Source organism: Pholis gunnellus, assembly GCF_910591455.1.
Source record: "Pholis gunnellus genome assembly, chromosome: 15".
Classification (NCBI taxonomy): domain Eukaryota; kingdom Metazoa; phylum Chordata; class Actinopteri; order Perciformes; family Pholidae; genus Pholis; species Pholis gunnellus.
Genome location: NC_136542.1, coordinates 12571146 through 12597975, shown reverse-complemented (window position 1 = coordinate 12597975; position 26830 = coordinate 12571146). Strand labels below are relative to the sequence as shown.

General features: G+C 41.4%; 2 protein-coding genes across 3 annotated transcripts; both read right to left on the bottom strand.

Moving 5' to 3' along the window:
- Positions 1-1339: 1339 nt before the first annotated feature.
- On the bottom strand, positions 1340-3276 carry cipca (CLOCK-interacting pacemaker a; the record flags this gene model as incomplete). Its single annotated transcript, XM_079175015.1, has 3 exons — positions 1340-2322; positions 2558-2727; positions 3171-3276. 3 exons carry the CDS (start codon positions 3274-3276, stop codon positions 1534-1536), a joined length of 1065 nt encoding a protein of 354 aa, XP_079031141.1. The 3' UTR covers positions 1340-1533.
- Positions 3277-5659: 2383 nt separating this feature from the next.
- Positions 5660-18926, bottom strand: pgfb (placental growth factor b). Of its 2 annotated transcripts, none has more exons than XM_079175010.1 (7): positions 18618-18926; positions 9040-9076; positions 7521-7717; positions 7342-7421; positions 7050-7079; positions 6877-6939; positions 5660-6781 (listed from the first exon to the last, which is right to left on the bottom strand). In XM_079175010.1, exons 1-7 carry the CDS (start codon positions 18801-18803, stop codon positions 6760-6762), a joined length of 615 nt encoding a protein of 204 aa, XP_079031136.1. In that variant the 5' UTR covers positions 18804-18926; the 3' UTR covers positions 5660-6759. The 2 variants fall into 2 exon arrangements, 1 of the variants encoding a protein (XP_079031136.1); XR_013767424.1 differs by having other exon boundaries at positions 6742-6781; positions 7346-7421.
- Positions 18927-26830: the final 7904 nt, after the last annotated feature.

Here is a 26830-nt window from a genome sequence, read left to right as displayed (position 1 = left end):
AGTGACATTTGCTAAAGAAATAACACAGAAAGCACTTTTCACAATAATAGGAAAAATAGAAGAGTAATCCTAAAATGTAGTTTGTAACCCATTTTACAACTAAAGCTAGTCTGATTATTTCTTAGTTTTATATTTACTCGTGATTAGAAGATATTGCAACAGCAGCATATTTTTGCTAAAATAAATAATACAACAGTTAACTCAACTTAACATGTAAAACTGAAACATTAATGACTTAACTTACTTGTCTTCCATGTTATTCTTTCTACATTAACTCTGGACTTTGTTTTGTTTCTGATATGAATATCAAATCTTTGGAAACCTTTAAGTACATTCAACTTCCTTCCACACGAAGCTCACAATTTAAGCTGCTCAAGCATATTCATAAGCTTGAGCAGTGAAGTGCAAACATGAACATATTCATAAAGGCACAGGCATCCAAATAAACACGTAAATTCACATTGGTTTATCAGACATCATTTTCCTTTAGGGATAGAAGCTGTAACGTGTCTATAAAAGTTGTCAGCCATCTTATAACTAAAGTGAAAGTGTCTGTAATATGAAACTATTTAGTTGTCATTCTTTGCCTCGATGTTTCAATTTACACACAACACTAACACTACGCTTAAGCAGCAGGAACGAACATGGCAGCAACATATAAAAAGTCAAGAGAAAGAAATGTATGGCTACAGCACCTCACTTGCTACTGTTTAAGCTTTTGCAAATGCCTGTGTGGTTCTTAAAGATATATTTTCAAAAAAGGAAATTGCTTTACCAGTGAACTGACAAACTCCTTATAATGTGCTTGGTTTGTTTATGGTCATTCACACAGCTTAAGTCTCGGGTAGCAGAAAATATTACAAATAAATAATAGTGACTCGAAGTAACAAAATGATATAAAAAAAGGAAACAATGTTATGGTTTTGCCAGCCATCAGAACGCTCACTGAGCTACCAAGGTTGGTATATGTACTTCCTCACAAAGGAGTAATCTGCTTATTCACTTTCATTTAACATCCAATTTAAAAACAAGGTAAATGGACACTGTTGTTGATTAAAGATCTCAGTAAAGAGGAAATTGAAACACAGGCCAAATGTATCCACACCGGGTTTAAAAATGATTCTTATATTTTCTCTACAGCCATCCCATATAAAGAAGTAACCTGTGCCTTCATATGTAATGTATACTTACTATACTTTCTATTTTGAAAAAAGCAGAGGCAAGAAAATGAATTATAGGCAAGGGTTTAAAATGTAAGCATGCTGCTTAACTCCCACTTGGTTTTTATATGTGCTTCTGCTTCATATTAGACCAGCAGTTCTGAATGTTTAGATGATTGGTACTGTCCTACTTATAGAGCGTGAAAGTAGAGTTTAGTTATAAGTTATTTTATGTATAATGCTAGATATCGTAACTAGACTATTTTACACAAAGACGGCTTGAGTTAGACAGATTTGAGATGTATATTTTCACATTCAATAAATCATCTTGTGACCCTCTGATTGAGAACCGCTGGTCATGCCCATCACTACGCTACACCAGGACTCTCTGAGCTTTGGCTCCACATTGCTCCTTGTCTGTGTGCTGCAGAGAAAGGTGCAGTTTAGTCCAGAGATGCGGGTCTCCGCTGCTCTGAGCCTCCAGCAGCAGAGCCATTTGCTCCTGAAGCTGCTGCAGCTGGCCTTGGGTGCGCTTATTCTCCTTGATCAGCTGCTTTGTGCGCATGGTGATCTCCAGCAAGCCAGATTTGTTGAGAATGTTGTAGGTATTACTGAAACGTTTCAGTTTGTTAACGTCCATTGAGAGTGCGTCGTCCTGGTCAGCATCCATCCTGTTGCTGTCAATGTCTGTCATGAATTCATCCGCGTAGGGGAGCGGAGAGTTGCTCCCTGCCAGCGCGGAGAGACACTCGTCACTGTCCTGACTCTCGGCTGCCTGTGACTGGTTGTTTGCTGCTTCAAAGCTCGAGATGGATTTGATTGTAGTCTGCAGTGCTGGCTGCAGGCTGGGGGAGCTGGAGAGCCTGTGGCCGCGGTGGCGCCTCTTCTGTCGCTGGTCATATCCTGACGTCGAACTCACCCTCACCTTGGAGGATCCCGCCCTCTTAGAGGGCTTGTCTGAAGGGTGTGGGGCAATTTTGGGATGTGACTTGAGGATGGGCATGCAGCTTTTTGACTGTCGGAAACTTTCAGAACCCGTGTTTGAGGAGCTGCTGCTACCATTTGATACCATGGTTTGAAGGAGAACCATCTGTGACTGAGGCATCACTTCCAAGGGTGAAGGAAAGCCCCACTGTTTTTCTGCTGGAGCCATCGCGGATGGCTCGAGGAAAAAAACAACTTTAAATATCATGTTTCAACCTATAGTGCAAAACATATATTACAGTACTTAAATACAAGGAGCATACATAAAATGAACAAACATATAATGGTGAAATCACAATGTACAAAAAAGACTTTACATTTGCACTCTTAGCCAAAGGTGATTTCACCCTGAATTGACAATAAAGCCCTGGATTAGTGCTAGGCAGATGTAGACACACATTGCTGTATTTTACCTGCTTTAATACAAAGTTATTCATGATGATCATTGGAGAGAGTCCAGCATATGAGCCTCCCATCACAGCCACCTGCGGACCAATCGGGTCCTGGCCGAGTATGGACCCATTCCTTCTTGCATCTTCAGAGTCAGTCAGATCGACTGTACTAAGGTGCTCAGAGCTGGCATCTGACAAAAGAGGGAGACAAGCATATGGTCTCGTCAGGTTTAAAAGCAAGGTATTTACCTCTCTATTGTGTATAGTCCCTGGGGCAGAACATTAGTACTATGAAAACAGTGGCAGATGTAGATAAGCGTCTCCAGAGTGTCTGGAAAAGGATACCATCAACATGATAAGGAGGGCTTAACCAGATCCAGGTCAGTCTTAATAGTGAATAGAATAAAGGTCATATGAAAAATTAACAGTATACCCTCCATAGAAAATGTGACCTAGATCCCTACATCTGATTATGGCTGACCTTGTTGATAGTTATTTATTTCTAATTATGGAAATGCTAATTATATACGGGTACACTCAGTTTACTACACTACTATGTCAAAATAAAACATACATCTGGACAAACCCAAAACCTAAAAGTCTATAACTATAGAGTAACATAATTTAATCAAACCTGAGAAGCCCGAATCTCTCTCCAGGTCAGACTTGGATGCTCCAAAGTGTGTTGCCCTGGTGAATGACGGTGTCCTGTGTCTGTCGGGTCGACTAACACTGCTCATGTTTGCCTGGAAAAAATGGAGAGTTAAGAGTTGGAACGTAACTGACACGCTCAACACATTGCTTTGACAGAGTTCAATGTGCTTTAGCCTTGAGTTATGGTTATGCAATGGCAAAATAAAAAAAACATTAGGTTGGTTAACACTAAACAAACTCCAATTGAGACTGAAAAAAGTGAAGAGACAGAGTCAACTTGTAAACACACAGTTTACATACAGTTTGTGCATTTATTTTTTACACTCGATTACTTTTTATTGCTATATTTTAATGTCTTTTAATGTCAGATCATTGTTCACTTCAGTTTGTTGTGGAGGAAATTTCACTGACTGAATTAGACAATACAAGAGAAAAACTACAAGCCTACAAATAGGATGTTGTGTTTTGACATTAAACATTAAGAAGCCTGTACCCCCCATATAGCCAGTTTAATTACACAGCTACTGTAAGACATGCTTTTCAACATTTAAGCATGTTAGCGAATAAAAGATGCCAATGCCAACAATACACATGATAACCTGGGATAACCTGCAGCTCACACTTGCTTTTTATTCTTTATTTTTTTTTAAATACCATACACCATTTAACTTTAACTAATTTAGATAAATACCCTGCTTCTGCAAAAAAAAAATGGTGGTATGTGAAAGGCAATATCATCAGTTATCTGTGTTCACTGTTTCCTGTCCTGCCCCTGCGCTGCTAGCTCAGTTAGCTCAGTTAGCTGCTAGGTAACGCTAGCTACCGCAGCTTCAGCTTGGCCACGAGACCGTTGATTGGGATATTTGGCTGAAAGTATGAGCTTACACACCTTATCAACACGCCCTTTGCTTGAAAACAAATATCCGTTTATACCGGCATCCAAGATTGGCTACAACGTTAGTGTGTTTTTCCTACAATTGTACTCGACTCTGGTTGAGCTTCTTCTCATTTAGGTTTAACGACAGCTTGCATCCTTACTCTCGCATTACTGCCATCTTCTGGAGTTACTTAGTGTCCTGATGGTCACATTTCCCCATCTATCCTGTTCTCATGAGGAAGCCATACAAGCATATCCTGCAGTCACAAGCGGGGACTTAATTGGAGAATATATATGTATATATAATTATATTTCAATTATTATACATAATAGAAATGGGGGAAAGAGAGAGAGAGAGAGGTGGAGGAACCAAAGAAAAAAACTTTTTCGATATAATTTGAAAATGTAGGTCTATAAAATGCATTTATGAGAATTCTGCAGGTGTCATATATGATAAATATGAGCCTGCATTAACATAATAACCAATACATAACACTTACACATGGGAATTGCATATCTGATGGCAGTGCTCACAGCGAATGTTACAAGAGCAGAAGGGATGGCTTTGAATGCTTTTTGTTTGTTAATACAAACCATGTGATCCACAATAAAAACATTCGTGCTCTTGGTGTGTGCAGTTTTGTATTTCTACTTAAATTAATAAAATATGGTGCTTTTGTTGACACCACATCCTTTTCACACACACAACAGTGTGACATAACAGTGATTATATAAACGGTGTTAATGTCGATATGTATCATCATTATACACCATTTGGAGGACATAATATGTCAACAAGATTTCACTGACAAGCGCAGCTTGAAGAAAGAGTGGGTAAACAGTGATGTTACTGACATGAGGAATACGATAAGAGGTCAAACACATGATGATGACACAAACACACATGATAAAGGGAGAAGTTGGAGCACATCAACTTACAAAAGGAGATGGAAAAATACAGGAAAAAGCAAGTCTTGCTCAAAAACCCGAAGCAGGAAATGACATTAAGCTGCGATCTGTGCCAGCCACTCAAAGTCTTGCAGTGTTAGGCTCTGTTGACACCAGGCTGACTGGAGAGGGCCTGATGGAGGACGTTAGGATGGCCCCGGTGGCCTGCAGCCTCATAGCCACAGATCCTAAACCACCTCAAGCCTACCGTGAGCTTTGTGGCAGACACCAAACATGGAGATGAGTCTCCATATAACCACAACATCTCTGTCAAAAGAGAGGACATGTAAGGCCTGGCTCTAGACAACAGGGGGCCCTTAGTGAGTTATTCTTTGGGGGTCCTCCTTACTTTTTGTGTGTGTGTTTGTGAGACAAGTCAAATGTTTGGACCACACTGCTGGACCTGACAAATGTCACCCTTAGTGTGACATATGTAAGAGCAAACGTGCATATGGTCAGTAATACGGGTTAGTCCGGTATATAATGAAAGAATCACACAAGACAAACTGACAACCATAACAATTTAATAACAAAATAAATATCTAAATGAAATAAAAATACTAACACAGTAGAAATGTTACTTTGTACATTTTGATAGAGATTTTCTTTGTGTAGTACATGAAAAAAAAAAATACAAAAGGACAGAATTTTACATAATTACTTCAACTGATCCCTTCCAATAGCAGACTAAGAAAGACACCTGTGCTCACCAGGGAGGACACACATGTGTGCTGTTTAACGCCACAAAGCACAAAAATGCTTTTTTATCTGTGAATAATTGCAATCACAGTAAAACAAGAGATCAATATGTCATCACCAAATTAGTACGGCTTAAGTGTTTTGGTTACTGTCGTATTGATCTGCCCATTCCTCCTGGGCTTGCCACGTCCATTCTGCAGTCTACAACACACTTCCAGGTGTGATTTGAAATAAACTGATGAAATCTGATTTGATCCAACTCTCCAAAACAATAGAGAAAGATAGATTTCAAAGAACAATTTCGATTTTTGACAATTTGATACTTTATAGTCATTTTTTCATACACAATCTTGTGTGGACACGTCTTCAGTTGATAGATTTTTTTGATCAATATTGCTCTTATGTAATGAATTGACAGTAAACACGTTATAGTCATGCCTGGTCACATGGCAATACTGTCCTAAATCTAATCTTATTTAATCGATCTATACAATATTTGATCATAGAGCAGTTTTAAACACTAGAGGGAGACATTTCATTGTTGCATGTGCAAAGCAGCTGCACACTCAGTCCAACATGTGTTGCTATGACAAGTCAAGGTGTCTTAGATAATGTTTAACAAAAAAAAATGACAAACTTTTTAAAGATTGCTAGTCCAAATATATTCTGCTGTATCAATAAATATAGATTTAAAAAAAAGTGTAACCATCTTTAAATACCAAAGAAATGACCAAATTACAATAAATGATACAGTAATAACTAGTATAAAAGAGAAGGCGTCGGTCTGTTTGGTTCGACATTGCACTGGCTCCCAGGGATGTCCATTGTGTCAGGTGTAACAGCAGTGTTTCCACCAATCAAAACACGCTTCCGGTTGAAGCTTGTCATTATAAACGCTCTGCCCATCAGCAGGAGGGCATGTCAGCAAAACAACCCAGCTGTTTGAGTCTCTGGCTGCAGACACGGAGGAGACTCTGGATGCTGTCACTGGGTGGGAAATAAATAGTGAGCCACACTGCAACTGAGGGTTGGACCGCCACTGCAGTTACCTGCGAGGGTTCTGGCAGCTGAAAAAGAAAAGAAAGAATGATGGGTTATTTAATGCTTTTAACTGCTAGTTGGAGGGTACATGAATATCTTACACTTGAGATTGTGCCATCACCTGTCACAATCTTTCGTTTTCTGTCTCTCCTTTCTCTTCCTTCCTCTTCCTCTTTGCCTTTTCCTAGAAGGGGAACACAATTAACAATGCGCCTGCATTCTCTCAGATGGAACATTAATATCATTTTTAACAATCTAAAAACGGATGCTATTGCAATATATACCTGTACTTACCTTTCAACAGTCACAATAGGTTTCCTGACTCTGAGGAACAAAGCAATACATTAGGTAATAAATAGTCATTGTAAGTATTTGTCAACCCTGTCTCCTAGAAATTACATTTATGCATTCATTTGTTATACCAAATATGTTTTGTGGTCAACGTAATTGCTGGATTATGTTCCAATCATACAGTCTATGTAACTCAGATGTTATTACTTTGCTGACATACATTTGAAGGCTATAAATGTCATTTCTAAGTAGACACGGTTGATATTTGAATACAAATTATGACTTGTTTTCTTACCTACATTCACATGTCTGATGCTCCACAAATGTCATCTCAACATATTCTTGACCCGGCTCTGATGGCCTGATTTTCAACAGCTGAGGGATGAAACCAGTTAACGTTACCATTAGAAGCAAATTAGGTAAATACAGTAAATTGAACAAGAACAATTATATTTCACAGAGCCCTTGTCTTACCTGCATGGTGACGTTTGTGGTGTGAGTGGGATGGCACTCCAGGTTTTCGTCCCCACAGCAACCTGCACACCTCACCAGCGGCACACAGGCGGGGCTGTAGATGTGCTCCACCTCTGACGGGTACTCCTGTACCACCTCCACCAGCTTCTCAATGGTCCGGCAGAAGCTGCGACCCCACACTTCTTGGAACATCAACACTAGGATGAGAGGAGGAGGAGGCTATGGGCTACTTTGCAGTTACAAACGAGTCCGCTTGTTTCGTGTGGGAGTACTTGCATGCAGGTCAGATAAATGTATTTTGGTTTAAGAGCTGCTTCATTTTCTGTCTCTCTCGCTTATGTTTAAAGTGCAGAGTGCAATCGACGTCCAACTTATTTGAGCTTGTGTATGTGACTTAGTACTGCCAGAAAAAAAAACCCATTTGAATTTGAATTGAACTGCACTGTTAATGATCATACACAAACAGTCTCAGTAATTACTTCAATAACCCAACAATGGCAACCTTATACCATGTACACAGAAACATGACACCAGTTGCAATACGCCAGTGTGTATCCTGTTTTCATTTTGAAGTAAAAATGTTTGTGTAGTGTACAGTACGCTTTCCTGTGGGAGCATATGTGTGAAAGTGTCCCAGTTGCACAGTCTGTGGGGGAGGAACAGGGAAGACTACGTCCGAACAAACAGAGAAGGAAGAGAAAACAAACATTGGAAACATGGCCATGACCAGAACCCTGCTGGAGCTGGAGCTGAGCCGCCCAGCAGGCACCTCTGGGACTACGGTGACCCCCGGGGTCACCGAATGGAGCCTCACACCACAACAGCTGTTTATAAAAGCAGACAGGCTGGAAGGAGAACGGTGGGGAAGCGTCTACGGTAGAGAGATGAGGCCACAAACTTTATTGTTATACAGCGCAAAGGGCCAGTTCACTGGCCAGTTACAGCTCCTTATCTGCTGCTTGTTTGGCCTTTTCTGTTTCATGCACTCTAATCCTCTGGCTGCAAGTTCTACAGTCAATCCATTTCTCTTTAAGTAGCATTACTTTATAGGGAGGAAGAGGATATGAAGGGAGAAGTTAAGCAGTTGTGTAATCTCTGCTAGTCCAAAGTTGTCCTGCAACTCGCAAAATTCAGATAAAATTCATTGACTAACTTATATGCAAGACTCAAGAGCTTGGTCATTCATAGTTCTCAACTGTATTTTGTCAGTGCTGGCATTGATGTATTTGGTTTGCATCAGACTACTTTTGTAACAGTCTATTGTGGGTCTGTTTTTTGTCAAGATTCGAGTGTTGAGAGATGGAGAGTTGAATGTTTCTTTTTTAAATATCACGGTTGTTATTACCGAGATATTGCGATACTCCAACATCAGACCATAGTTTTATGACAAACACTGTAATAATCTGGTTTGAAAAAATAGTTAGAACTACTTTTTAGTATTGTTGTAAAATGTAGTTTTTAAATTACACCTCCAACGGTCAGAGAAGATTTCATAAGTAAAACAAGCAGGAATTCTTACCTTCAGTTGTATTGCTTATGTGTGACAAGGGAAGACTCTGTGAAACAGAAACAAATGTTGGTTATTTATTCAGGTCTCCTGTGACTACATGTCATAGTGTAAAACCCTAAATCTTTTTAGTTGAGCAATCAAATGAAATGGCTGAGACTGAAACACGGATGGTGCAAACATTCCTCACACCTTTCAAACTTGAAAATGCAATATATACAAAATATCCTGGATATAAAGACAGCACCAGTCTGCAGTGTCACCGATATCAAGTATATTTGTACTCCGGTGGTGACAGCTGGAACTGCAGTGAAATTAAACCGACGATCACGCACCTTTTTTTCCACCCTGCAGTGGAAAAGTCTTCCTGACAAGCAGCAGATCCAGTCTGTCTTATACAGTATATCACGTCCCTCTGTGTGCCCAACTGTTTAGGTTCAAAACCTGTTTCCTGTGGTGTAAGATTCAGTTCTTTATTTATTTTCCCCCTCCGTCTTGATTTTTTCCCATCATCCCATGATAAACAGAGTGCATTTCCCATTCGCCTGGGAAAACACAAAACCTCTAGTTGACTCCATCTCAGGAAGGGAAATCTACGTTTGATAAAATGCCCTCCAGCAGAAGAGCTGAACCGGCGACAGACAACCTGCCTCTGCAATCCCTCCTCATCACCGGTGTCACATTTCAGTTTTTATGTAACACACACACACACACACACACACACACACACCTGATGATATTTATACTGTAACACTGTCTGTGAAAGTAAGACAGATGGTGAGATTGAAAGTGATGGACCAAAACTTGTTATATAATAGCGCACAGACAGACAACGACAATCCCAAATGATGCCAGTAAGGAATGTTGCGTCTTACACCATCTGTCCGTTGCTAAAATGTATCTACTTCCCGTAAAAGACCAAAATTAGTTTGAGGGTGAAGATAGCATCTGTCAGCAGCACAGTGCGACACAATTTTTTTTTTTCTCTAAGTATTGTGATTAACGAGGTATGTCCTGCTTTGATGATGATGCATTCACACTTACACAGACATTTCCGAGGTTCTTGTAAAACTGTCACAGAGATAAGTGGCAGGGAAGGCTATGTATTTAACAGAATGTACTGTACCACAGACTTCATATCAATAGAAGGACAAGAGCTTCCAGTAAACCACTTATAAGGTTCGGTTCTTCACGAGTTAGGGGATCTGTTCAGGCATCTCCCCCTTTTTAAAAAAGTGTCTGGTGATCTGGCCAAAGTGTACAGCTGTTCCTCTGTCAGAACAGCTGTTCTATTGAGTGGTTTTCGCCGAACTGTGTCGGCTATACAACAGCACCACAGGATATAAGCTCCGCTAGCAGCGTCATTCACAGCACGGGGACGTCACAGTTCAGTTTAAAAGGTTGTTTTAAAAACTTCCACTCTCTGGGGTATTGCTGTTTTTGTCAGCATGTCCAGCAACGCCGGGCTTGTAAAATAAATCCTTTTCCAGTATTAATTGGCGTATGATCTGTACTTCTTTTCTGTTGCTGCTCCACATCACAAGGGCTTTTTGGCTCTGGCTCCTCAGTTGCCGTTCAGAATGTGGAGAGGTATGGGGAGTTTTCTGACCTTGGTCATGGGTTAAGCCTTGACATGGCGAGCAATCATCTTTGGCACCTCCTGTGGTTGAGAACAGAGGAGTGAGCTGCCCACAAGAAGCTGCCAGATTATGAAAGGCTGCATGAAGATCCTCACGTAGACATTCCGTCCTCCTTGTGCACTTGTAGTAATACTGTGTGATTAATAGTACCTGTGAGGTAATTCAGCTCTGGTGGGAAGGGAGAACCACTTAACTTATGTGTATAAACTTGTCTTAAGGTTTCTTTCACTTCATTGCCAGAAGACCTTGTTCAGGGAGTTTGACTCTAGCATTGCTGCACGTCATTTTCATTTATTGATTTCATGAATTGAGTGTTAAGAGCTTTGAGGCTTAACTGTGATTAAAGGATGATGGAATACCTCTACTTTGTGTCCCGTGCAATCCACGAACAACATCTGGGTTTTGGGAAACACGAAAACTGCTGTGAAATCAATTTAAAAGCTACATTCCAATAACAACAACAACAAAAGGAAAAGATTTCTACCATATGCCGAAGGAAGAAATATATGAGCAAGCTTGATTTCCTGCACAATCTAATGCTAATTACTGTTGATGGTAAATTAAACATCAAGACAAGCGCATAGTGCAGAAAATAAACTGCCGCAAAAGCAGCTGTTGATAAATTGTAGTTAGAGGTTGATTTTATTACAAATGATTTAGCAATATAAAATGTTGAGTGATATGGTGCTGGGGTTAAAAAGTGTGCAAACAATTAGCCTACTTTCTCACTGGATAATTAACATGGTTCCCACTCTGGTCACTCTCCCATAGACGTTGTTTTCAGCTCTTGACATCTGCTTCTCAGAGAACTTTTGCTTAGCAGCATTTATCTCGAAGCCTCTGACCAGATTGTGTTGCAGAGTACCAGTGAGTTTGATCAAAAGATTAAAACATCTACAGCAGTTAATAATGAAAATGTGGCATATGTTTCTGAAGTCTCTAGTGAAAGTTTGTAAGCTGCTGGCTGAGAGTTTTCTCCGTCCTCTGGGTCAGATCAGAGGACCTGTTGTGTCCCTGGGCTCCTGCTGTCAGGCCACAGAGGCTCCGGGCCTCATTACGCTCCACTCCCACACAGCTGAACTATGTCATCTTTAACCTCTTTGCTTAACTCCATCTGTCAGAGGAAGGGCAGCATGCGTAGGGAGCAAAAACAAAACATGATGGGGACCCAGCGTAATGGTCATGAAAGATTTTTTCGACTTTGAGGGTCAAGCTGGGGAGGGGGGTGATGGGCTATTCCACAGCAGGTACTATGGCCACTAGCCAGACAGATCTGGATACCAGCCAGCATATTGTACAGTGTGTTTCCTAAAGGGAAACGGAGACGACTTCCAGATGAATGCCGATAGGTTTCTATGTCAGTTGAGCCTGTATAGATTGGACAACTTCTCCTGTGTGACTGGACTGGAAAATTACGCAAAACTGTGTTAAGTAATTTAAGTTTCTCTTCTCACTTGGATTTCAAATCATTGACAGTAAGGATGAACCATGGTGTGTTTGAAAACAGTTTCAAAGGGAAGGCATTCTAACAAGCCAAGTAATACTGATGACACGCTTTTATTCACTTTGAATGACAAATGCAAAACAGTGTGTAGTAATACACGTACTAGGACGAAGTGTTTTTCATTAATATATTGTTCATATAGTATATCCATAGTCAAAGCTGTCATAAAAGATGCTAATTTAGGTTTGAGGGTGACTGGCTCGTTCGGTCACAGCTCTTTTGACACAATGCCAAAATGTTTGGAGTTTTCTTTTTTGAGTGAAAATGAGTCTTTGAGAAAGTTGGCACGCTTTGGCTGAGAAGCAGCTTTCACAAAAACATATCCATATTTGGTGTAGTTTGAAGAGTAGAGGGATTTCAGTATTAAATCCAACAAATTAAACCACTGACATGTGATTGTCACCTGTCAGCACACAAATTCTATCTTGAGTAATAAAAGGTGTAAACTGATGCTACTAGCTGTAGTATCAGTGAGTAGTGATGCATTTGTAGTCCTAATCTCCTTCGACAAACATCTTGCACACTGATCACATTCAGGCTGAGTCAACTGCCTGAGGATTGAGGAAGATTTTTCTGGTTTAAGATTACGATAATCCGGAGTGCTATGTACTCGGTTTGATTGGGTTTTTGGAAAACCCCTCTTCAATCCTTCTCTAGCAAACAACGATCCCAGCTAGATTGAGATTCATGCCATTATTTACATTGCTTTCCAAAAGGGTCTACTTTCAAACTTAAGGGTGACAGTGTGGATAAACAGACCACAGATGAGATGCAGGCTTCTGTCAACTAAATCTGGTCTTGAGCAGAGTTTGGTAAGTTGGGGGGGGGGGGGTGCCCGCAGAGAAGAAGTTTAGCAAAATATGTAGAGCTGGCAAACATACTCCAGACCAGTAAAGCACCTGCATCTCCAGCTCACTGAAAACATATAGGTCAGGAGGAACTGTGTCCTGGTTTTGGCTTGACTCTGAACTTGAGACCACACAGGGCAGAGAGCGCTAAAGCAGAACAAGTGAATACAAACAGAGACGGCTAGACGAGTGAGAAATAGAGCTGCCTCCCTGCCTCACTGAGCGTCCTCGTCCATCCTTTATCGAGACCCAGATTCCACATCATCGACACCATGACCGTGACATTTATTCTCAGGCCTCTTACGTGGCCTGCAGATCACTGCGTCTATTCTCAGCCACTACAAAATAAGCAGGTTACGTTTTGTATATATAAGGTGGGTGAACCTACAATGACAGCGGTGCCATTACAGGTCTGAGAGTATTCAGCAGGGTCACTATGGTGGTCAGGTCTGGGCTTGTGATCATAGAGCACTGCCAAAACACCAACAAGCTTCAGCGGAGCATGTGGTAAACGTGCCACAACACTAAGCTCCTCTGGGTGAATGGAGCCTTTAAATTATTCCACAGATAGACACACTTTTAGTTGGGGTGTCACACAGATTCAAAGCCACACAGTAGCATAAATAAAGAAATCTGTTGCTGTTTGATTTTGAAATAAGTCTAGATTTGGTTTTACTGTACCATTTCATGGCTGGGAGCAGTTACTTCTTTAAGTCTCAGCTGGTTTCCTGACCTCACTGTGATGACATGAATCCAGGAAGAAACTGAAGAACTTGTTGTTACACTACAGTTTTTGTACACATCACAAGCTAGTCTTCATGCTAACCGTCCCTTTGCTCAAGCTTATTTAATGCACAAATCTGAGAGCGGTATCAATATTATCTACCTCAACCTCGCAGCAAGAAGGTTAATACGCATATTCCCCAAAATGTCAAACAATTTATCTAAGACTACTTCTTAAACAAATATAATTATATTGTTTAATATAATGATGTTGAGACCTTCTTCAAGATTGCAAACATTACAAGCAATCATGTTTTCTCGGAATAGTAATTTTTGAAAAAAAACAACAACAGTAAAATAGGGTCAAGTGACAGGGGAGAGGTAAAGGTCCTTATAAATGTTGATTTAGATAAACACCATTTCCTCAGTATAAGTCCATTAATTCATGCACAAATGTTCCCCTAAAGACACACACAAACACACACAACCACTGTATAAACCATGGACCCCATCCACAAACATACATACACACACACACACACACACACGACACAGGTCTTGAGATAAGACTGACCGGTGGTAATTGTGGTCTCTATTACAGTAAACGCTGTTCTCCCTGTGTAAACCATAGTAAATTACATCCAGATGGGAGATTAAAGCTGAGTAGACGGCTGCCCCGAGCGCCACCGCTCCTCCTCCTCTGCAGGAGGAAGGAGAAATCCATATTTCCTGATTGCGATTGCGGCCCTCCCTTGGGCCGGGACATTACAACTAGAGAGAAATACCACAACAGTGCAAATAAGAGCCCTATCAGTCAGCAAGTCACTGCCACTGCGTAGCCCAGCATGCAGACATCTGGACTACAGCGGTGAACAAGCGTGTAAGAAAGACAAAGAGAAGGGGGCACTTGTTTCATTGTCAAACACTGAGCTGCATCTTGACAAAAACTGTTGCTCTTTGATTCCGAGAAACTGAAACCTACACCTGATGTTTACTGTTGATGTTTGAGGAAACCTGCTGATGAAACTCTATTGTAACAACTGGAAATGTGACGTCATGCCGTCTACACTTGGCTAGTTATGAACAGGAATGAGAAAAACACACAATGCACACAAACACGGCACACGTGTGCGACACAGATGGTCAGACTCAAGTATTGTTTTGCTGCCGGTGATGACGTAAAGGAAACACCTGTGGAACGTCATGTCCTCACACATAGAGAGCAGAGGAACACGCTTCACTGGTGAAGTGGTGGGTCTAACTGTCTAGCAACATCAAATGAGTTAGGCAAGAAGTGATTCCTTTTTCAGATTTCAATGGTTTTATCCAAGGAAAATGCTGTATTTTGACACATAATTCCATCATCTCATACCTTAATAATCTTAATTTCATCCGACACTGATTTTTCTTGATATAATGGAAATATGTCGACTGCTTTGCCTATAAAATCCTTACTGTTGTCAGTCAAGTTGTTTTGATGCAATATTTTACCTGCTTTTATCACTATGACAATAAAAAGGAGATACTGTACACAAACGGCTCTATTGCATTTTTACAAGGTGGGTGAAAACAGGAGGTAACAGGTACTGCAGATTTTAGCAAAGCTCTATTGAGTGAAGTACAAGCTAAAACTAAGGGTGGATATCCACAGTGATGTAGACACACACACACACACACACACACACACTGTGCATATACAGTATGTGGTTTATATGCACAGGAAGTACCAATAATACACTGAACCGGAGAATGGAGAGTGTCTTGGAACAAAATAACCGGTGGACAGCATTGGTAACTGAGTGACCAAGAGGCCACCATTGTTCAGAGGGAAACCCAGGTGCTTCCACTCAGGGGCCATACATGAACGGGACCAGGACCGTTTTTAAGAGAATGAATCACATCTGACAGAGTACACACCTGACTTGAAATCACAGGAATTGGAAGAACATGAGTATCAGCAGTGTTGATTCTGCTTGCTGTTAAATCCCAACATACAGTAGCAATGATGTTTCTTGTGCAAAAGGTAACTAACTGACTGACTGACTAACGGTCAGTGACTGTGTGCAAAAGGTAACTAACTGACTGACTGACTAACGGTCAGTGACTGTTTATGCTTTCATCAGCACTGGTTTAGATACTGAATTTGTTTACTCAGCTTTAATTTCCTCAAATCTCATCACGCCTGTACTTGTCCTTTACACATTTTTTACCAATCTACAACACCAGTGACAGCTTGCTTAGATGTGTGGAGCTGTCATTTAGAACATGATGATAAATTAAAGCTTAAAAGGAGAAAATATATATAAAACAGTGGTTAATTTCTACAGTGGAACAACTACTGCTGCTGCTAACATAGACTTTGTTTTCTCATGGTTCCCACCCTTAGTGTGAGTACAATAATGTGAACATTTAACCTCTTCTGGTCTTTACTCTTTGATTTATCTGGCAACAATCTACTGACATGCAGACAATGTTTATGTCAAATAAGCAGACATTGTTTTATCAAAGAGGTCACAAGCCAAAAAAGGTTGGGCACTACTGCAGTGCACTGTGATACCAATCACACAACCTCAAGTCAATATGAAGACATGAGGAAGAAAACAACATGCAGGGGCCACAATAAACATCTCACTTGTTTCATCAAACATATTCAAATGACAGACCTTTGTTTAAAAGTCATTAAATGTTTCTACAACACACGCACTGGGCTATGCTGTAAATCCCTGGTAGTAAAGTAGAGATATTAAGCACATGAAGTTAACCCCACCCTCTCTCTTGGCTACTCTTAGCGGACATGAATGACTGCATGAGTCACAAGGCTGCTGACGGCAGCTCCAGCTGCGACTATAATGAGAAATACTCATAATCAATAAGTGACACTTATTTATGGGTAAAGAATCCCAAAGAGAGACATTTATAAATCACATTCCCAAGCATATGGCTGATGTATACTTTTTCCACTTTGGTAGGCCCAACAGTTTATTTTGGGGGGGGCTGACAGGACGGACACCTACCAGAAGAGTCTCATTTTGCCACTATGACTTTAAAAGAGCTGCTAGAATGAGTGTCGCTTGTCTGCTAAAAATGTGGAATATTTGGGTCTTTAGGTGCATCTTTGCAAAGCAACCGTTCCTTTTAAAGCTAATCTTTCTACATAGGCAAATATTGAATGGCAAACGACGGGTTAGAGAAAGACCTCAAATATAACAAGCTCAGATCCTCACAGTCAATCTGTATCAGCGGACAGGTTGTTGAATCTTAGAATTGAATGGTTTACATTTGCTGTCAGTCTCTTGGGCAGCGGAGGGGCATTTAACCTGCTTCACTTTATGGGCCCTGGATTTTGTCACTCCTATTTTGACTGAGCAGGCCATGAGCTGATTATGAGGATTAGTGGAGATGTGGTGATCCCATGCCTCTCCCACTCACGCTCAATTCAGCAACAGCTGCAAAGTCTCCGGCTAGAGAATCTGGTGGGACATGGAGCTTCTTCCAACCTTGAGACCCTGACTTTGTGAGTGTAAAATGTCTAAATGTGAACAGCAGTCTGGCAAAAGGGAAAGTAAAACAGTGTTACTTAGTCCAACGGGCTGCAGCAGTGTATGAAGTGTGACTGAAGCACTGAATGGACACAACAATGACCTGGTTTTGCATTGAACATGACAGGCATCAGAGATAGCTGCCAGCAGTCAGCCACCTTGGGACGAAATCAGAAACTGAATGGGTCCAAGAGCCTCAGCGCAAGTTGGCACAAGTCCCGCTGTCCAATGGCACATCCTCTTACAAGTGTTTCTAGCCTTTGAATGAGATTCACTCCAGTTTCAGCTCTGTCCTGTTCTGGCACATTTTCATTTTAAGACTAAAAGGCAATGCCAGGCAACAGAGAACAGAACATCTTTGTACCACAGTAATCCCCCGCCAGCCTGACAGTGATATGACTGGCCTGAAATTAAGTTTCAATAGATTTTTTTTCACACAGACACACACACACACACACACACACACACACACACACACACACACACACACACACACACACACACACACACTGGTTCATTTTTATCAGCTTGATTGTTCACACTGCACGTACATATTTAACATAATATATGCTGAGATGAAACAAGGCGGGGAGGAAAAGCTGCAGTTGCAGATGAAAAGAAGAGAAACTAAAGACTGGAAACTTGCTTACCAGTTTTACCTGATACACTGCAAACAGCTTGAGACGAGCTTAGCAGCTTGTCAACTCACCAGGATCTGGTGAAACTATCGGTGTTACCTTTCAAATATTTATTGAGGATTGCTTATTTAAGGGAATTCTCACCAGCATGGGAATCAGAGTGTTTTCTGATGGAAATCTACACTGCAAAGAAGAAAAGAAGAAAAGAAAAGAAAAAAGACCTGATACAGAAGTGGGAATGTGTGATGCATCTGTAATTATAGTCTGAGTAAGAGCTTAGAGGATCTGCCACATCCAACAGTGAGTCACTTTGCATCATGTGTTCTACAGGCAGAGTAGTGCAGTTTGTCACGTTTCATTTTATGAATGAACTGAGCAGAATGGCGCTCATTCAAAACGGTACGAAGGTGTCAAAGCACAATGGATTATTATCACTTCATCTACGTGGCTTCTGCTGACTCGACCATTTAGCTTACATTCTGAGACTGATAGCTGTTAACATAGAATAATCTAACAATAGGCACGTTTTTTCAATATTCTATCAGAATGATGACTTTGTAATTGTAATGGCAACACGTAGCAGATCCAAATAATCGAACTAGTGTGGAAATCCCAACGTGATACATCACAAGTGTGAGTTAAAATGATAGAAAATCCAACTTCTTGCTGAGCATAACGTCTCACTGAATGTAACTTACCTGTGCAGGTGAGAGCAGCAGATACAGCGCCACCGCAGCCTGGATGACAAGACCGAGTTTCATTTCGCGATGTCTGCGAGTGGAGAGGAGGTGATGGCTCCCGGTGTACACAATAAAAAAATCCAAACAAAGTGCCAAACTACTCAGAAAAGAAAAAGAGATGCTGACCGGGAATTTCCAACTCATCCGCCCTCCCGGTTCAGCAGGGCTTGCCGCGTGTAACCTGATGAAGTGGATTGTGCTTACTAAGGCCCCAGAGGCGAACTGAAACGTGCTGTGGCAATAAGATAATACAACTAAAGTTCTCAAATCCACTGAATAAACTGAATCAAAGCGCAAATCCTACAACGTCTCTGCAGCATGAAATAGTGGCCACCAGTTTTGACAAATCATATTCAGTGCAAAAAAAAAAGAAAGAAAGTAGTCTATTCAGTCCAAAAACGTGACGATCCGCTCCATGTGTGAAGTTGCACCGACAGTTTCAGTTTTCAGTCCTGCTCTGAGCTGAGCTTTTGCTTCTAAGTGCCACTCCGCCACCTTTTCACAAGCTGACCATTTAAATCTCCTCCCCTTCTCTGTCCTCCTCTTTGCTCGGCCTCATCTGTCCTCACACAGGTCCCTGCCCCTTTCAGCTGCAATATGTAATGATAATTTATGTGATGATGCAAATGGTTATTGCAGAGACTGTGGCACTGCTGCTTTATTTCTGGATGGTAGACTATACACCACAGGTGATTTACAGAGTATAAGCAGACTTGCTAAGAAGCCTCTCCTGAGGACTTTCTTTGTGAGAGCTATTCAGGCAGGGTAAACATTAAGAGATCCTTTGCAGTGGTGACATGGATGGTATACTCATTGCTGTCTCGGGCTCCAGGACGCACAGAGATTTTCCTCTGAGGCTTTAGTATTTGCAGAGACAGAAGGGGAGATTCCATTACTGTTGACCCACAGAGTTAATCTTCAGTGTGAGACTTCTGTGTTTGGAGAAACCCTGGAACGAAAGGATTCCTTGTGGGCTTCCACACATTCCTTCAACAGTGCTGAATAGCTCCACTGCCTCCTGCTATTGTACAGACCACACTCAGGAGTGTGGTGTTTCTAAACATCTCAGACACTTTGGTGAGAGTAAACCATCCCCCCATTACCATCGTCCCGGACCGAGCATCAGTAAGTGCAAACAATCAGGGATTGTGAAAGACATTTCCTCTGATAATGCTGGGCAGTTTCACAGGAGTCTTTTTACTAAATTGTATCTCAACATGGCAATGATGGATGCTCTTAAAAACTCAAGGAGAGGACAGAATGGAAGTAAGAAAACATTGACTATTCAGGGAATTGGTCTCTACAATTATTCCTTCTGACTGTTTTACTATCCACCTCATTGCAGATTGACGAAATATTGCCCAGAGGCTGTTTTCTGTCATCTAAGAAATTAAATGAATTCATCAACTCCAAGCAAAAGAAGGCTATGCTGATGTACTGCACATGATTTTGTTTTATATATTTTGAATAGAAGAGCTTGAGACCATTACGTCTCCTCTCTGCCTGCAGCAGCAGCAGTGTTGACTATTTGCTCAGATGACATAGCCAGACTCTTACTGCAGTGCTGCCATCTGTCCAGTGATCTATCTGTGTTTTTAAAGGTGCAGAAGCTGATGTGGCCTAATAAGATCACTGAAATTGTTTGCATTGTAAATACACGCTGACAAGATAAGCAAACCGGGCTTGAGTGATAGCGTATTCCAGGAGGAGAGCAGATCTCTGGTCCCGTCAGATGGTGAAACAACATTGAGGCCAAAAGCAATGAGAAAGATGAGACTTCATGTTGTTGTGTTTGGAGAAAAAAAGACTGCATTGATTCAATATTCTTTCCAAAGATGTATTCAATCAAGATGTTAACCATTTGAATGATGCCTCTTTAACGAAATCAAGTTCTAAAGGGGAAATAGGCTTCTGTTTCCTTTTCTGCAGATAGATTGTTATGATCAGGGATAAAAAGAAAAGACTTTCTTCCTGAAGTCACTGATCCAGAAATTCAATATAAAGATCAAAATGTCAACTTCACCTCTTCGCTAATTTGGTTTTGCAATAAGGCTTCATGATTGAAGGAAGGTCAGCTGGTCGAATAAATAAGTCCCTCGCTGTCCGCGATGTCTCTTGATGATGTGAAGACCGAACGGGTGGCTCTCAGAAACTAGAGTGCCAAAGTGAGCACATTTCCCTTTTGCTGTTGACCCCTCATTTTCCAAGATTGCAGAGTAAAAGGTAAACAGATGAACAACATTAATGATGTCCATTCATCATTGTTGGGGCAGCTTTGGTTTCCTCCACAGTGGGGCCTTCAAGGGGAAGGTGGGAAGCCAGGGAGCCCCTTACTTTGAAGGATCTCATTAACAACAGTTAGAGCCCTACAGGGAGACCGAAGTTTCTGATTATCATCTTTGATTTAAATAACGTGCCTTGAAACTGTGAATGTTACTGAATACATATTTAAAACACAAATCCAAACGCAAATGGATAAGAAGGCAGGGGACAACCTGCACAACAGGCTTCTGGGAGATGATGTAATCTGATTTTACTCTTTTTCTACCACCTGGACTGCAGAGCCAAACAGGATACGACAACATGTAGGATCCAGACCCTTTCTTCCTGTCATTAATTAGATGTGACAAACCGTGAATCTTTTCCTTCTGAGTCAACTGCATCATTGTGACGAAAACTATATTTTGAATATCTGGTAAATAGGAAGTGTCCCAGCCATGAGTAAAAAGCCGCTTACCGTTACCTAAGGTGATTAGCATTATATCACAACACATTCCTTCATTTAAAACGTGTCAAATCCTGTTTACTCTTCCAAGCTACATTGACATATTTCGAGCACAAACACATTTTTGTTCCAAGGTTGTCAGGTGTCATCCTGTTTTCATGCCCATGTCTGTGCATGTGTGAGCATTGTTTCATTCTGTAGGAAGTCAGTCAACATGTAAACAGACAATTGGAAGTTATTTTAGTCTGGAGGTACCATCAGTCATTGCAGAAAAATCTAATCTAATCTATAATACTATTTAACTTCATGCACCTGTGTCTTGGACGTAACAATGTCAGTTGGCCTTAGTAACCACAGGCCACATTCTTGATGTCACAAGGAAACGTGGCTCAGTTTATTCTGTTTGATATGAGGAGCAATTACAGCAAACCATATGACCTTAAATCATTGCTGAACACAAGTTGTCAAAGGGAGAAACGCTAGCGGAAAAGAGTTGAGACACTTCTGTGCTCTGGCTTTGACATTTTGGGAAATACACTTGTTGGCTTTCTTTCCCCAAGATTTAGATGACAATATTTATACCACACTTAATATCTGTGCGCTGGGCAGTGGTATCAAATCTCTCAGGTCACTCTCAACAAAACATGTGTGTTTTCCAAAATGTCAAACTGTTCCTTAAGCAGACAGATGAAAATTCAGCTTAAAAATGTTCCCAAAGACACTTTCACTCACATGTTTACTTCAAATCACATCTAGTAAGGAATATGCATTTTCTCTTTTAATTAACAGATAGACCGGCTCAGGTTTGGTAACATCTATACGTAACATACATGACAGATACAATGTAACGAGGTCTATGTCTTTCCACGAGGCTGTGCATCCCCCAACTAACTGTGCAGAGGACCCTGGAGCACAGCGACAGCAGCAGCGCTCAGAAAGGAAACTGAGTGTTTGTCCAAGATAAAATTTCAGCACCTCTACAAGCTGCGGGGACAAGGGCCTGCAGTTGGTAATATAGAAAAGGAAAAACAGCACAGAGTGAGTTATCACGGCTTGTGTCATTGCCAGTTGTAAAAGCCGTTAGCTTTATAAATGGAGAGCGAGCGGCGCAAACTGCGCGGAAGTGGTCCCGCAGTCAGTGAGCAGGTTATAACTCAGGCCTGTGGTGATACTCTAAACTCCATTAAGAGGTCCCACATGTGGAGCACATTCACAAGTTCATGGGTTGATGCTGTTGGGGGTGGTTCAGCCTGGGCCATTAAAAAGTTCAATTTGATAATGTTTTACAAATGCTTCATGTTAAAACATTCTCTTCACATTAAAACCCCCCAAAAAGATGTTTAATGTAAATATATTCAATTTAGCGAGTTCCATCAGGTGTATTGCAGCAAGTCTCAGATCCTTCTGTAAACACGCTTGCTTGTAAACTGTTAGGATTTATTCAGGCCCCTGACATGTTATTAAAAGAGATAAAGGAGGCAGACGCTAATGGAATACACCCTGTAATAGTACGTGTTGCACTGTGATCGATTGGAGACTAGATTTATTCCTAGAAGTGGGGGACACTTGAGTAAACATGAACACAATCATGCTGCAAGATTTACAGGACTGCAATCGCACTTGAGTGCTGCTGTTTATTTTTTCTGGTTACAGAGTGTTTTTTTAAACTTCAAATTAGTTTATCCTCCCTTTGGGGCTATGTGTAAGAGTTTTAAAAGGTTTCCCTCAAAAAAACACACACACACACACACACACATCAGCCACTTTCATAAAATAAACCTGCAGTGACAGTAGCTGTGTAACACTTGTGCAATTACCCTAAACATGGCATTCAAGTTTTTGTAGCTCAAATCAACCTTTCTATGGCTGCACATGAACTCAAATGAAAAACATGTTGTAATGCTTGACTATGTAGTGCTGCTGCACACAATTACAACATAATCATATACAAACACTGCACCTTTATTGCTGTCTTAAAGGGGATTTGGACAAATACTCTTTTTGTTTTCTTTTGCTGAGAGTTAGATGAGAAGATCAATACCACTCTCGGTTCTGTAAGGTAGTGTCAGCAGCCTTAAGCCTAGCTTAGCATAAAGACTGCAAACAGGGGGAAACAGCTAGCCTGGTTCTGTCCATATTGAAATCCACCCACATTATCAATGCCTCTAAAGCTCAATAAATAATGTGTTATATCACGTTTGTGTAATCCGTTCAAAAACAAATGTAAAATGATTCCTCTAATAACAGAATACGCTTGGATCCAGCATAGCGGGATCGGTAATTATTCATTTACACTGTTAGGTGTCAACACAATGCCAGAAAACTGGAATGACTCACACTAATTCTAACCCACGGAGATTATTTTTTAAAAGCAGTGACTTCGAAGTATGGTGATAAAATGATCGATTGACTGTCAGAAGAGGAGCCCTTAGAGAAAAAGTACAGAAGTAGGCCGTGGCCTGAGCAAGTGTTAGGTGAAGTTCATCTGTGTGCAAATGTTTACGCAAACTGCAGCCAAGCAAAGTTGTGCACTGAGATTTGTTTATGTGTAGAGAAATATATGCACTCAAATAGCTATAGCTTGTAGAACAAGGAACAAGAAAATGGGAGCAGAGCAAGGAGAGGGTGGGTGGAGGTCAAAGAGCAAGGGAAAGTTAATAACTTGGAATAATAAATAATACAACCCACCGATGGGAATTTGGCAACAGGGCCATTTATTATCATCAGTTAATTCAGTTCGCTTGACAAAAATGTCTGAGCTCCTTGCTGCTTTGTGGCTACTGTGCACTTGCTGGGACAAGGAGATTTCATTACCCAAGACAATGTGTATGTTTGTTGTTTCACTCCTGTGATTAAGTGTCTGGTCTTGAAGTGTTGCTGCCATGGAGATGCTGGAGACAACTAATCCCAGATGACGCTGTGCCCAGAGGGGAAGGATAAACGAGGACCACCAGGGTGGATAAAAGAGCTTGACGGTGACACCGGCTCATGCATTATATTAACTTAAAGCAATGCAACGGATAGAGAGCTTTGACCAGTGCAACTCAAATTATATTCTCACTTTGCTCAATTAAATCAGCCTCAGTTCTCTGTGACAACATCTGCATCATGGCTTTCAATTTGTGACGGAAACATTTCCAGTGACATTGGGTGACGTTTAATTTTCCACTACCCTAATAAAGAAAATAAGCAAATAAATACACAAGCTCCAGGATGGTGAGGCTGGGGTTGTGAGAAAGGAGGAGCAGACGTTATTCTTTCCTTGCTTTGCTGATGTCAGCTACGCTGCACAGAAACAAACCCTCAACTAATCCAGACATACCCCTCAAATATTTGGAAATAATTGGGGACATAAAATGTAGCTTTCTGTGATTTCTTCAAGCTGCATCCCAAAAATCAAAGCTGATCACTGATATGTTGTTGCTACGAGTCCTTCACAGTTCTTCCATTGCAACATAAGACCTTTCAATTCCCTTATTACATTTGCAGAGATTTCAGTAATGCAGTGTGTTTAGCAGAAGAATATGTTGCAGAGCCAAGACTCCTTTCTTCAGAAACCAACTGTGAGGTCCTTCCAATATGCATCTGTGATGAAGAACAGGACATGCACCCTGTCTGTAAGACTGACATCCAAGAAATATCAAGCGTGATTACAGGCATGATTGCTTTCAGACTATACAAATCTGTTACCAATGGCAAATGCTTTTTATCTCCTGAATGATCGACTCGGCAAATGATTGAAAGCTGGTGTTTGACAATTCCAGAAGTAAGATCAACAAAACCTAAACGCTGTTCTCGTCTGGGTGTTCAGGAGCAGATCTGGCATTGAAAGGGTTGGGGGGGGGGGGGGGGGGGGGGGTTTAGAAGGTGTCATGATAAGCTTTGAACCACAGTGGAAAGAGCTGGTGTTGAATGAACACAGACCACTGACTGACTCCTGACACCCTGAGCCGTGAACGAGTGAAAATGTGCAGCGCTAATCAGGAGAAAATAAACAGAGCAGCACCCTCCGGGCATCGTGGTAACAAGAGGAATGACTGCAGCATGGTGAGGCCTAGACGTCATGAGACATTCAATACATATTCATGTCAGTCTTGTAGTTGTATGTGGAAGCAGAAACACCAATAGACCAATGAATCATCACCTGATTTAGTTTTTACAACTATAAATTGGTGGGGGTGTCACTGCGATGCAAGCAGAGGTTCACTCACTCACATGGGTTACTCTGGATTAAAGCCAACGAGGCCTGAGGGAGCCTGCTTACAAATGGTGAGCCTCGGAGGAGCCAGCGTGCTCTGTCTGGGGGACTCCATCCTAATCGCCAGGATCAGGGGAACTTTCCCATCGAGATGAGAAGCAGATGTCTCTTTCTCTCTCTCGCTCTCGTGCTGTCGGACCGACTCTGTTGCTGTCTCCCTCCCTCTTTCAGTCAAACCTAGCCCTTCGTCCCCAGAGGGACATGGGGAGGAACATGAGCACCATGGGAAGGGTGGCTGTCCCCAAGCCCGATCACATGACGAAGGAGCCCTTTTTGTGGGAGGCACTGCTTTAGGTACAGAGCTGTGAGCACATGGAGCCGGTCCAACAGCTCCCAACTTTCTCATGGAAAAACACAAACAAGGCGATTTGATACAAACGTCATGTTCTGGCAATTTCCACTTAAGAAGGACAAGTGCTGGCTAGCATGCTTTTCTAGGTAGACTGGAGATACTTTGACTTCACTATTTTGTTCCCAGTGTTGATGTAGTGTGTGACCCCTGACTTCTGGCAGGAAGAGGAATCATGGAGATCAGACTGGAGAGACGGATCCACGCCTCCTCTTCTCATCATGCCTCTGGAGTTGGTCCTTTCACCATAAATACTCTGACTTTTATGCACCTGCGGCTCCTCTGGGCCCTGGCTTTAGCTTCCCTCGAGCCCAATCCCTTGGCTCCTGTGGCTCAGTTCTGACGTGCATACTCTGACTTACAGCGTAAACAGACAGAGACGAACTGTGGGCCAGTCACCGGGTGTTTGTTCGTGGTCTGTAAACAGATCAGCAAGAGGAGGAACAGGAGCTCCCACTGGAGATGAGACTAACTGACTATCCTGAGGCGGGAGAGCAGAGGGATGAGATATAAGGCTTATATGAATGCCTGTTAAATGTCCAAGTGCCCATCATCCAAGATAATGTTTTTGGTATGAGATTGTTTAGGCAACTAGGATTCCTGGGTGGTTAGAAAGATCATCCCTAAACCAAAACACTAAGGTTAAAGCCCCCAATTCAACATGAATTTCACCTCCTGAAGTGTCTTGAGCACGACTCTGATTCCCTGCAGGCCTCTGCAATGTTGCTCTGAAGCTGAGGAGAGGAAGCAAACAAAAACAATCCTTTGGGAATAAATAAATATCTTGTTTCGTACAATGCCTAACAATAAACAAAACGGTTTAATGTGATTTAATTAAG

What these genes read in the sequence shown, in the direction of transcription:
- pgfb (XM_079175010.1), bottom strand. Translation starts at nt 18,803, where the DNA reads ATGAGTTGGAAATTCCCGGTCAGCATCTCTTTTTCTTTTCTGAGTAGT. An exon ending in CCTATTGTGACTGTTGAAAG is followed by an intron (nt 6,940 to 7,049) that starts GTAAGTACAGGT and finishes TTCCCCTTCTAG; the next exon opens with GAAAAGGCAAAGAGGAAGAG. An exon ending in AAAACGAAAGATTGTGACAG is followed by an intron (nt 6,782 to 6,876) that starts GTGATGGCACAA and finishes TTTCTTTTTCAG; the next exon opens with CTGCCAGAACCCTCGCAGGT.